At 38.0% G+C, this 12,319-nt stretch overlaps 1 protein-coding gene across 1 annotated transcript in view; it reads left to right on the top strand.

The window, feature by feature from the left end:
* The window catches only part of LOC143215955 (uncharacterized), a 90,062-nt gene that overhangs the window by 68,438 nt on the left and 9,305 nt on the right, over positions 1–12,319 (top strand). Inside the window, exons 3-5 of the mRNA XM_076438601.1 lie at positions 7,962–8,105; positions 10,108–10,439; positions 11,466–11,740. Of these exons, the coding sequence (XP_076294716.1) occupies positions 7,962–8,105; positions 10,108–10,439; positions 11,466–11,740 (751 nt within the window). The remainder of the gene's footprint in view (positions 1–7,961; positions 8,106–10,107; positions 10,440–11,465; positions 11,741–12,319) is intronic.

Below are 12,319 nucleotides of genomic sequence, written 5' to 3'. Positions count from 1 at the left end.
GTCAGGGACCGGTCATCCTCGGTTGGCACGTTGACACTTTCCATTTATATCTCATCATGTCCGCAGAGATCCGCCGAATGGCGGTGCAGGGGAAATCAGACAGAAGACAAATTGAAGGTGTCAAGGTGGATGGAATATGGTCCATGGCTGTGATGCATCGAGAGTGAAACCGCTCGGCGTCGAGCAATTTGAACACGTCTCGAAATAGGGTCAAATTAGCCTCGCAATAACGAGAGATAGTCACTGATCCGTTCTTTTTTCCTTTCGCGATTCAATATGGGATACATCACTCTACCCTGGCAGATTGAACTCGACGATACAAGTCGGCGGAGCGAGCACCGCTTCCTGCGACCACGGTGATTGTTCTTTTCTTTTTGCACGTCACTCTGCCATACTTTATCTACCGGTGACCAATTCGCAGTAATAAGTAAACTGCAAATCTTTGTGCAGAATGAAAATGTTCTGCGTTAGTGGACAAAAACAACGGTCAAATAGAATTATAGGAACGGTATCAACAATTTAAGAACAGCATTATAAGATTCACAATTTATGACAGTCAATAAGAGAAGAATACATGTCTGTTTAACTATCATGCAGGAAATATAATATTCTGCACAAAGATTTGTGCACTTATATGTACAGAAGTGTGGGTAGATGATACTGTTACAATTGTATAATATTTTTAACTTGTATAAGTTATGTATAAATAACTTGTACAAATAATGTAATAGTTTCCTTGAATTCTCCTAACGTATTCTCTGTTTTTAAAATAGGATAATTTTTTTATAATTGTAGCAAACGACCTGATTTTTTATAATCAATTAGAAGCATTGGTTTACAAAATGATATGCAAAACAGATTTTACGAAAATTATATAATAATATAGAAGGTTCCATACAAAAGTAAAAAAGGCATTTCTTAAAACTTTTTTATTTGGGCCCTTAAAGAAAATTTAAAATATATATTTTGTAGATTTATAGTAGTTACACACATGCTCTGAAAATTTCATCGAAATCGATTAACATACACACGAGCTACAAGCGGTTAAAAATGGTAAAAATTGTAGTTTTACACGACTTTTGATCAGTTTCATGCGTGTCGTTTTTTCCTGCGTCAACCGATTTCGATGAAATTTTCAGTATGTGTATAACTAACAAAGATCTACAAAACATATATTTTAAATTTTCATCAAGAGAGCCCAAATAAAAAAGTTTTAAAAGATGCCTCTTTTACTTTTGCATGTAACCTTGTAAATTATAATTTTCGTAAAATCTGTTTTGCATATCATTTCGTAAACCAATGCTTCTAACTGATTAGAAAAAAATGAGGTCATACTTGAACAATTATAAAAAAGTTATTCTGTTTTAAAGGGCGTACGAATACTATTTACACCCACTGTATGTATTCTTCTCTTATTGACTTACATATATGTATTGTGAATCTTATAATACTGTACTTAAATTCTTTTAACGTATTTACCGTTTAATATTTCATCCACTCGCTTGCATAAAGAATGCATAGAATCCAGTAATAACCGATTGCTATCCATAATTGATATCCGATCTACGTATTTCGACTGCATAAATAAGTATCCGGACCATGAAACGAATCGACGCGATGAAATTTCCAGTCGACGTTCCGGATTCATAAATTTTCTCTTCACTTGATCTTCCAATATGCATAGTCAATCGCAATCCCAAGATTGCTTTGAGATTGCGATCGAAGATGCCCGATTAAAATCCAATCCGAATGTTCGATTCTATTATCGATCGCTTCCGTATGGTCTCGAAATCGCGTTCAGTAAGCCCCAATTGAAAAGTAACCGGTTTATGAGTTTCAGTTTCAATTTCTAATCCGACTTCCTGCTTTTAACACTGACACGATACCGGGTAGCATCAATTCCGCGCATCTGTGCGTACGCGTGTATTACACAGTGTCCTGCGTACACGCATGAAGAAAAAAGAGACAGAGAAAGAGAGGGAAAGAGAGAGAGACAGGAGAGTGCGCGTTACGCAGCGTGAAAGTTACCGGCTGGAATTCATTCTTACTTCCAGCTTGCCCTGACCTCCGAGATAATGAGAGTGATCTGAATGATCTGGATCGGTATGCATTTGGCAACGTTTGCCTAATTAGTATCGCTATACCCCAATTCTTTTTTTTCTTCCTTTTCATTTCCCGCTACGATTAGCATACGGACTCCAACGTTCCTCCTTGCGTAATTCTGCGACTAACGTAATTGGTTAGCATTGCGCACCACGCAAAAGGTTAGCGATATAATCGCGTTCGTGAAAATATACTGGGTGAGCCATCGGAAATTGCCGAACACAGTCCTACTTCGAAACTTCTAAGGTCTCTACCGCAACTGTCAAAATTTTATCCGCACCACTGGGGGTATCCCCTTGGAGTCAGTCGAGCAGTAAACACTATGCGGTAGCACCTCTACTAGAATTGTTGCGCGGCTGACCCGACGATACGACAGTTACGGAAATACTTGAAAGAAAACACTGTGTAAACAAAACTAAACCCCTTGCCGTATCATTTTCTTTATAGATACAGTGTTTAAAACGTTTTTATCCCGAAAAATGTCGTAGAACAGGCAAGAAATTTATATTTTTTATATGACTACATTTATTTGAATGCTTAAATATTGATTACTAGACTGCGGATCTTTATTCAAAATAAAAATTGTTCACATATATTGCAAGAGACAGGAGGGATAGAGGGGATGAGGGTTAAATCTTTTAAATATGTTCCTTGCTTTATATTGTACGTATTTAAGTACAATATTTACAATATTTAATAAGTACGTATTTAATTAAAAAGAAAGGCGTAACATTCATATTTGTCAGACTTTGTTCGAAATCTTCATGACGAGTGCGGCTCGTTAAAATACGGCAAGGGGTTAATAATATTTCAATTTTGCACATTTACATTCAACATTCACAAGTGCTACGAAATGTTTCAACAAATATATTCCATACAACAATTGAAGAGTAATAAATAAATCGCCTATCGTAGAGAAACAAGTAATGAAGTACAGAAGTTGTTTATGAAAATTCGTGTGATGTAGCATTAGTATTATTACTAAAAGAGGCTGTAAAACAAGTTTATGTAAATTTCGTAATCTCAAAACAATCAAATTAAATTTAAATTGTACGTGCGAAATGTTCAGAAATGAGATGTAAAAATTTTCGGTGTGAAGATAAAGGGGTTCTGCAGGTCTGAATAGAAGTATAAGAAGTCGTGGGATTCATGGCGTCGATTTCCATAGAATCGTACCTACATCTTTTCAAAATTCATCCGATTCGTGATTGGAGATCGTTTGAATACCGGAGAAAAAAGAAACGGAGATGACTCTCGGTTCGACCAGCAGCCGAAACACATGGCAACGGACGTGCTCTTGACTGCATTGTTCGAGACACGCTCACGGGGCGCAGGTTAATCGAATATTAATGACGGAACTGTACCAGGTAGCCGTAACAGAACAGGCCGGGACGCCGATGCATTAATGCATATCATCGTACAGAGGTCTCCTCTTATCTGGATATAGTGCTTGAACAACGGATCTTGGTGTGAAGTATACGAGATACCTCACGACTTGTGGTTACCGACGATTACGCTGCAGATCTGCATGCAGAGCTGAGATTTTCCAAATGATTTCAATGAAACTGGAGTTAGAAGGGTGAGTTAATGCGATTCTAAGGATGCAGACAATTTTCAAGAATTGAGAAAAAGAAAATTATTAAATCTATGAAAAGATTACTTTAATCTGGTACATTTAGGAAAAATTCTTTCTGAATTTATCTAATTTACTTAATTCTTTTTCCATTTATTTAATGCTGCAAGCCAGGATTTTCTCAATGATTTCAATGAAACTGGAGATAGAAGGAATCATTAATGTGATTGTAAGGATACAGACAATTTTCAAGAATTGAGAAAAAGAAGATTATTCAATCTATGAAAAGATTACTTCACTCTGGTAGATTTAGGAAAAATTCTTTCTCAATTTATTTAATTTACCTAATTCTTTTTTCATTTATATAATTATGTAAGCCAGGTTTTTCTCAATGATCTCAATGAAACTGGGGTTAGGAGGGATCCTTAATGTAATTGTAGGGATGCAGACAATTGTTCAAGAATTGCGAAAAAGAAAATTATTAAATGTATGGATAGATTTCGGAAAAAATCTCATTTGATTTATTTAATTATGCATATAACGATGGGCACTGAAGATCTCTGTGCAATATCGGAATTATCTCAATGATTTCGATGAAATGAAAGTTAATTCGTAGTTCAGTTATTACACCCATGGCACTCGTGCTAGAACCGCCAAAGTCCGAACAGCTCGAACAGGAAGGGAAAAGAAAATTCGTGAGATCTCGTTAGCATAAGTGTTTACTATAACTGGCTGCAGGGGCGGTGCTCGCCGCCTCTTTGTCTTCGAAAACGAGATTGTAATTTAATCTAGTCACGCAGACGAGGTTAATCGGCGATAAATTCTGCGTCTCTCATAAAACCAGACGCGCCGGATCGACGATAAAACACCCACGTTAATACGTTCGTAGAAAGGACGTTTCGCGGAAAGGATGGAACAATCATTGAAACTCGCGCATTAGTACTAGCTGTAAATCAATTCAAGATGGCTGAAATACGATGTAAACCGCTTGCAAATCGATTCAGCGATTTATACATACGCGGGGCCCACCATTGTACGTAGAGTCGGGACAACCGCCAGATGTGTGTTTGCATTCCCCTATAAATTATCAGGAGTACCGTGTATGTATTCTTTAGATCGACAATAAATTATTAATTAAAAGCTACGGGATCCATTAGTCCTATTCTTCTGATCATTCATAAGAACTGACCCTTTTTCTAATTCACTTGGAAAGCAATAGGCACAACGACTACACTTTAACATTCCAACCAATCTCAGTGATTGTCTAAGTAGTCAATAAATATTGCTATTGAATATTAAAAGAATTTTATTATAAAATATATAATAACTGTTACCCATGTAAAATGGCTGCCACATCAGTCTAGTTCAAGATGTTTAACTCAATTTTTCAGAAAATGCTACTTAAATGTCATGTAGTAATATGTACATGTAGATTGTTTTTTAAAGAAACAATTTTCATAAAAATTGTAGAAATTTTTTTATTTTTCAATCGTTCAAAGGTATGACACCGTATACATAGAAGGTTAATGTCATCCTAGACCAGTCTGAGTGTGCCAGCTGTATTTGCCTAACAAACCTAAACTAGTTCCCTTCCTAACGCAATGTAGGTCTAGTCCAGACCTAGGCTACAACGGTCATAGACCTGACCCGAAACAATAGAATCGAGTCTGATGTTACGTGATCCGACTCGGGACAAAACGTAATTCTCATATGATCCGGACCTACACCACCGTTCACAAGTCACTGAACGCTTGTTGGCAAGTGTGGAGTCGATAGAATTAATTTTCTGTATGTGTTCGCCACACTCAAGTTGAGGGACATTAATTAGAGCACCGTTTATTAGGTTTGGGACATCTCGTTTATTAGGTTTAGGACATGTAAAGGTCAATACATTTATACGCAGAATTTGATACACTATCGATTCACGATACAAGAGGTGGGCTGCTCCATTTAAGGAAATCAAGGTGACCATGAAATCTCCGAAATGCCTTCACCTATACAGAAAATGGTTGCATCAGAATATTTCCCCCTCTATATAACGCAAGTTTTGTATATACATTTTACACCATTTTTGAATTACACTTTATCATATGTGTATAAAGATAACAATTTCATCAAAGAGACTAGTAGTGTTACAGAGAATTCTTTGAATTCCAAGTTACCATGCCAAATGGAGGGCACATTGAGACCAAACTTTGTCCTGGTTATGGAGGACAGGTCGGTCGCACAAAAAGCGGACCTTTTTTCTAGTTTAAAGATGAGCGGAAAAAATACATATTTACGTACACCTCTAAGGGGTTGTGTGGGACTCTGGAGAGACGAGTGTTCGGTCTCCCCAATACCCACTAAAAAACCGCTCATCTAGGACTGTAAGCCCTTTCCTATGCCCTTAAGAGCAGTCTCTTAAGAGTTCTCCTGACTGTCTTGTATTTCGGGCTCAGTCCACTCCTGTTCTTTGATTATAACTAAGAGCGGACGTAGTCTTGCTCTAATTGTGAGAGTAAATATCGAGCAAAATCGGAGTAAACCTTGCTGTAGGAGAGAAAATCGAATTTTATTTTGAGTAATCTGCCCCTCTATAATGAAGCAAAGGTAACCCAAGTGACCCTTATGCTCAACATTTACTCTGATTGATTCTACAAATTGTATCCTTCTTTGGAGTAGTATTTTCTAAATTGTTTCACGCGATTTTGTATTATTTAGGATCAATAATTTTAATCATGATTTGTTTTGTAAGATTTCAGTGAAAATGGCCACAGTGTGATAGAAAGAGGGTTAATTATTATTTCAATGATACATTTCAACGGTATAATGAGTTTAGTCTGCGTTTTGGCCGCTTGGAACCACCGTGCGCTGTAAGATCGGGCGCGTCTCCCGCCGAAAAGGTGTACAGTTAGCCGATTCGATCGGCGCACGGTAATTTTCGCTTTCTCGGTGGAAGGACACGCAAGCTGTGGCATTCGTGTCAGGCCCGGTGTTCGCCGTCGTTCCACGTCTCGTTTCGTAAAAGCGGCTCGCGGTTCGTTAACGTGTTCTCTCGGTTCATTCTGATACGGGGACGTGACTAACGTTACCGTTGCGCCGTGGAAACGGCGCTCCAGTTCCCGAAGAAAAACCGGCCTTTCATAAACTCACGTTCAACCAGCTCCGTCGTCGTTAAACTCCAAGCCCTTCCAAGCCGGGGTCTCCTTTGAATTATTGTCTTCCTTTTTCCCCTCCCTTCTCCCGTCGCGAGGTTTTTCCTTATTATACTTTTCTTTGCCGAGTCACAATGTCAATTCGACCCACTTTGCTAATACGATCGGAGAGCCAGGAGACGCGGGTTGCCGATGAAATGAACTGCGACGTTTATGAGCTCGTTTAACGAGATCCTAAGGCTCGCTTTCATACGAGTAATTTAAAGGCGCTGCGTAACGCTCGCGGTGTTGCTCCCTGCCACCCCAAGATGAGATTTCTTTGCGATCGACGCGCTGCGAATGCCGCTGTTTATTAAGATTTGTTGGGAACCCCAGGGACGAGGCCGATACTCTGTTATTTCGATCAAATTATTAGAGATAATTGTCGGGATAATTGAAGAGGTTTTAGTGGCCGGCGTTATTATACTTTCATACAGCGTTATTATACGGCGTAAAGGGAATAAAACGCTTCTGGAGGTGATAATCTGTACCAGAACATGCGTATGTGGGAAATTTAACACCAAATGTTCCGAGAAAATACCGAGCCACCTGTTTCCGCATTAAACTCGGTATCTGCTTGCAACGTTTGGTGCCAAAATTCCATGCCAAACGAAGGCAAACCTTTCCTTGTTATAAAGGGCAGGTCGGTCGCACTAGCAGCGAACCTAACCGAGCTTTAATATCGGACAAAATCGTTATCGCCATTATTTTCAGATCCGTAATATTTCAATTATTGAAAATGCATGAAACTTAAAATTATATATTTTAGAAATTTAAATAAAATTTGATTTTCCCTTCTACAACAGCGCTCGGATTTATTACACTCAAATTTATCCTAATAATTATTTAATGTGTAACTATTAATAATATTTGTAGATTTAGTTGAAAGTTTACGATCTTACTACTTACCATTTCTATAAAGATGATTATTAAACAAATGTAATTGTATTTTTGAAATAAATTTTGAAGGCCCATTTAAGGGATGAAGGCTCGCCAAAAACGGAGACATGCTGTTAGCATGTGCAGAATCTAGCATTTGGAAAATTTATAAAGAAAGCTTGATCTCAATTCAATCAATATAACTTTATTTTTTCATATTTTTGTTACAGGCTGGTTCTCCGTTGTCTCAAACAATAGTGGCACCGGAAGTGCTAGGGTGTACAGAAGAGTAGGAGCTTTGGTTCGAGCTGGTGTTCCGGCATTTCTACTTGCCAAACCTCTCAGAGCTTACACGCTGACTCACTCGAAAATGGGTAAGCTATTTACAATTTTAAATTAAAAAAAAATAATTCTGAAAACCGCAGTTTGTTCAACTATTTATTAATATTTATTAAATATTTATTATTTTATTATAATTCCTACCTTGACCTGTGTACTATCGTTAGATTACTGTTGTTAGAGTGCTACCAATTGTTACAATAACAGTTACAATAAAATAAACAGTTGCAATAATCTAGAACTCTTCGGATATCGATGATCAAACTATCTGCCGCAGGAGAATACTCTTATCAGATTATTTATTATAGTTCATTCTACACGAACTAAAACTTTCACTTTCAAGACAATAAACAATAAACAGTGTTTGTTACAATAATCTAGAACTCCTCGGATATCAATGATCAAACTATCTGCCGCAGGCGAATGTTTATCAAAATATTTATTCTATTTTATTCTATCCGAACTAAAACTTTCACTTTCAAGACAATAAAGAGAATAAACAGTATTTGTTACAATAATCTAGAACTCTTCGAACATCAATGACTGCGGATCTTTATGCAAAATTTGTCTTCATAAATTGTACAACATAGGAGCCAAATAGAAATGTAATTTTTTCTCTAATGATATTAATTAGCTGAAACGAGTACATTGATATTTTTAAATCCGTTTAATCTGTCCACTGCTTTAAACGGCACATATTCATTTTTGCCATAAATGCATGAAATCCGCAGTCTGATGATAAAACTGTCCCAGAATGTTTCTTAAAATATTACATTATATTCGAAATAAAATTATTACTTTCAGGAACGCGCTTCTATACCCGTTCTCGTCGGAACTTCAGTTAAAACATTTCCGAAAAAAGATTTTCCACGGTCCACGGTTTTCAAACGTTACCCACCATGCCATAACTTTCTCGGTGTCCGGTAATTTTTTAGTTATGTCAGTGCCGCGTCAAATGAGCGACATACACGATGTCCTGGACGCCAGGCTACAAGCGTAAAACCGTGGCGAGGATAACATTGTCGGCTTGTACGTCACTCGTCTAGGACGTGACAATGCATCGAAACCGGTGCGTGCGTATAGACGTGCGTGCACTCACGCATGGCCCGCGGTTCGGATTATTCCCTTGGGTAGAGCAACTGGCCGTGACACGAATGTCAATGTGTCTGTTAATGCGACTCTACGGCGCGCTTGTTCGTGCGTTTAAACGTAGGTGAGGGGCACGTAACGTAATAGGCATGCGGACCGGTGAAAGCCGTTGGGGTTCTTACGATACACACGGGCGTTATGCCATTATGTACTATAACGATTATGGTCGCGCGTGAAAGGGGATTTCTATGGGCGTCGCGGTGCCCGGGTATCTCTTTCTCTCTTAGACATATGTATCGCGTAATTTCGCGTCTTTGATTTGCCGGGGGATTCGCGCGAGACCCGATATCTTCCAATTTTATTGATGACTGGGAAATTAGTCTTAACCCGAGAGCACACGCGTCAAAATCTATCGCGTGTTCGCGTGCAGTCTGTTTGCTACATCATCCCCCTTGTTAACGTCGCGTGATTCGGGGGACACGGCGAACTACTACCGAGTATTGAACGCTACTCCGTATTTGCTCGGGGATGACTTCGTGGCTACACGAAACTAGCTTGCGAATACAGGTAGCGCATACTTAAGTGGGCAGGTCGCTTCGGCGAATTCAACCGAAGGAGAGGAGACACTCGACACGTATCAAGTTCAGACTTTTACGGAAATGTAAAATATTTTTCAATATTTTTTAAAGTATTGTTTGTACAATGTGCAGTGGTACCTTGGTATACGACCTTAATCCGTTCCTGATGTTTGAACTTATACGGAATAGTACGTATAGCAAACCAACTTTCCCATAAGAAGTAATGTAACAATGATTAATCCGTCCTCATGTAAAAAAAACTCCGCAGGAGTTTTCTTTATCCTGCGGATAAAGATCCGCAGTCTACGGATCTATGAATGGTTGATTGACTAATTACGTTTTTATGGGTAAATGTAAATTTCTGTTGCAGAGAACGGGAATCTAAGAGCTCACTATACCAAGACGACAGTCCGAGCGGGAGAAGTTCTGCGACTCGCCGCGGTTTTTCAGGACACGAGGAGAGCGCCAGTGTCCACCGGCATTTCCAGCGTCGCTAGCGGCGTACCGGAAGGTAAAAGTTCAAGGTCATCGGAACGAGATCAGTATGCGCAATGCTTGGACTCCCACGGGCACGAATTATTCGCACCGCTTTCCGCGAGGGGAGAGTTTTACGCTACTTGCCAGAGCGGAAGCCTCGACACCGGAAGCGATGCTGTGTTGTATAGAGTTCATCAGCTGGCCAGAAGGGATCTACCCCTGAGGGTGAGTGTTGCGAACCATTTTCTTCGAACAATTCGACATAGTTACCTTACTGATATAATAGGCTACGGATTTATGCAATAATGACTAAAATAAGTAGGTGAAATTTAAAACAGTTGAAAAATTAATTATTACTGATTATTAGACTCCGGATGTTTATGTAAAATAAAAAGCTTGTGCATCAATTGCAAGACGCACGAGCTGAATATAAATTTATATTCTTCATTGATAATTTTGATGTGAAAATAATATATTAATACTCTTAAAGTTTTTTAATATTTTCATTGTTTTAAATTGCACGTGCTCATTTTTGTTATAGATTTATGTTTGGTTACTATTTTCAAAAATTGATGCAAACAATGTTTATTTCACATAAAGTCTACTGGCAAGTTTTAATTATTTCGTTTTTTATTTCACGCAATATTCATTGTGGGATTTAATTAATGTATTTAGCACTACAATTATAGACTACGGATTTTATGCATTTGTGACAAAATTGAGTGGATGACATTGAAAACAGTAGGGAGATCTATTATATGATAGTAAGAATTAATGCAATTACAATTCAGGCAGAAAATTTTTATTTTGAAATACAACTTGTTGTTTTGAACAGTTTTAACTTTAATTGGTAGAAGATTGCTATACAGTGTTAGTGAAATGTACATATATACCTTTGAGCTACTAAAAATATTTTTAAAAGATTTGTGAAAGTTGTTAATATTGGCTAATATCGGTGATTGTACAGTATCATTATAGGAAGATTTTTAGTGATACGATTCCTAATATATCTTTGAAATGTTCACTTTCATAGCTAAAAAAAATATCACAATTAATAAAAAAAATAGTTGTTTCGCACGACGTATGAAATAGCGTCTTAATTATCGTGTTGCAGTAGCGTGTATTTATGTGAACGCGTAAAAATACGGAATATTAATCGGAACCGTTAAATTTTTATGATATCCTAACGAAGCCAATAAACACTTTACACCTCCAAATTACTAACCAACGAGATTAAAATCTGATTAATAGGTACGATTAGTTGCTGGACCGTTGCCCATACCACTGCCACGCGATTATAGCGGCCTGATGCAACTAGAAGGTGCGACCAGAGGCCCTATAGTGTTAGGTTGTGCGGTACCGCTGATACCCGAGAGACCCTTGCCGAATTCCACGGTCCCGGAACTTCTCGAGTTGGTTGCAACAGGGCCAACAGCGCCTAGAGTTAAAAGGGCGCGCCTCGGATGTCCTTCGGAAGCGCGGTTGTTAGCGTCACCCAAGATGCAACGGTTACTTTCAGCTTGCAGGTAAGAGATGCGTGCATTTGTGCATTACGACCTTTTATTTCTAACAGTTGGTTCTACGTAACCCTGCTTCACGACAGCCGATTTTATGCATTTGTAAGACAAATGTGTAGGTGTAATTTGAAACAGTAAAAACATTAGTTACACTATACTTATCTTCAGCCTATTAAAAATATTAAGAAAGGCAATGAATTTCTATTTCACTCTTTCAAACTTTTAATGTAGAGTGCTATTTCAAATTTCTATTTTGCATAAAGAACCGCTGTCTATTCATAACAGTGAAGGCTACTTTACTTGAAGCTACTTTAACTCGAAAATTAAACATTTCTTCTGACCTAGAATAATTCCATTCTTTATCACTTTTTTCATTTTATGGGTATAAGATTGATGTAATACCTTATACAATACTTGAATGTTTAGTAATTGATTAGACACGAACATATCTAATAATGTTAAATAATGGTGCAGCAATTTTGTATAATATGTGTGACATAGAAATGACGTATAATAGGTTGGGGTTGGGGGGGAGGGGGAATTATAAAGTTCAGCCACTTCCACTACGCACCATAGAACCATGAATAT

Source organism: Lasioglossum baleicum, chromosome 14 (assembly GCF_051020765.1).
Source record: "Lasioglossum baleicum chromosome 14, iyLasBale1, whole genome shotgun sequence".
Taxonomy (NCBI): domain Eukaryota; kingdom Metazoa; phylum Arthropoda; class Insecta; order Hymenoptera; family Halictidae; genus Lasioglossum; species Lasioglossum baleicum.
The sequence above is the reverse complement of the archived record's forward strand: the minus strand, read 5'-3'. Positions and strand labels throughout refer to the sequence as shown.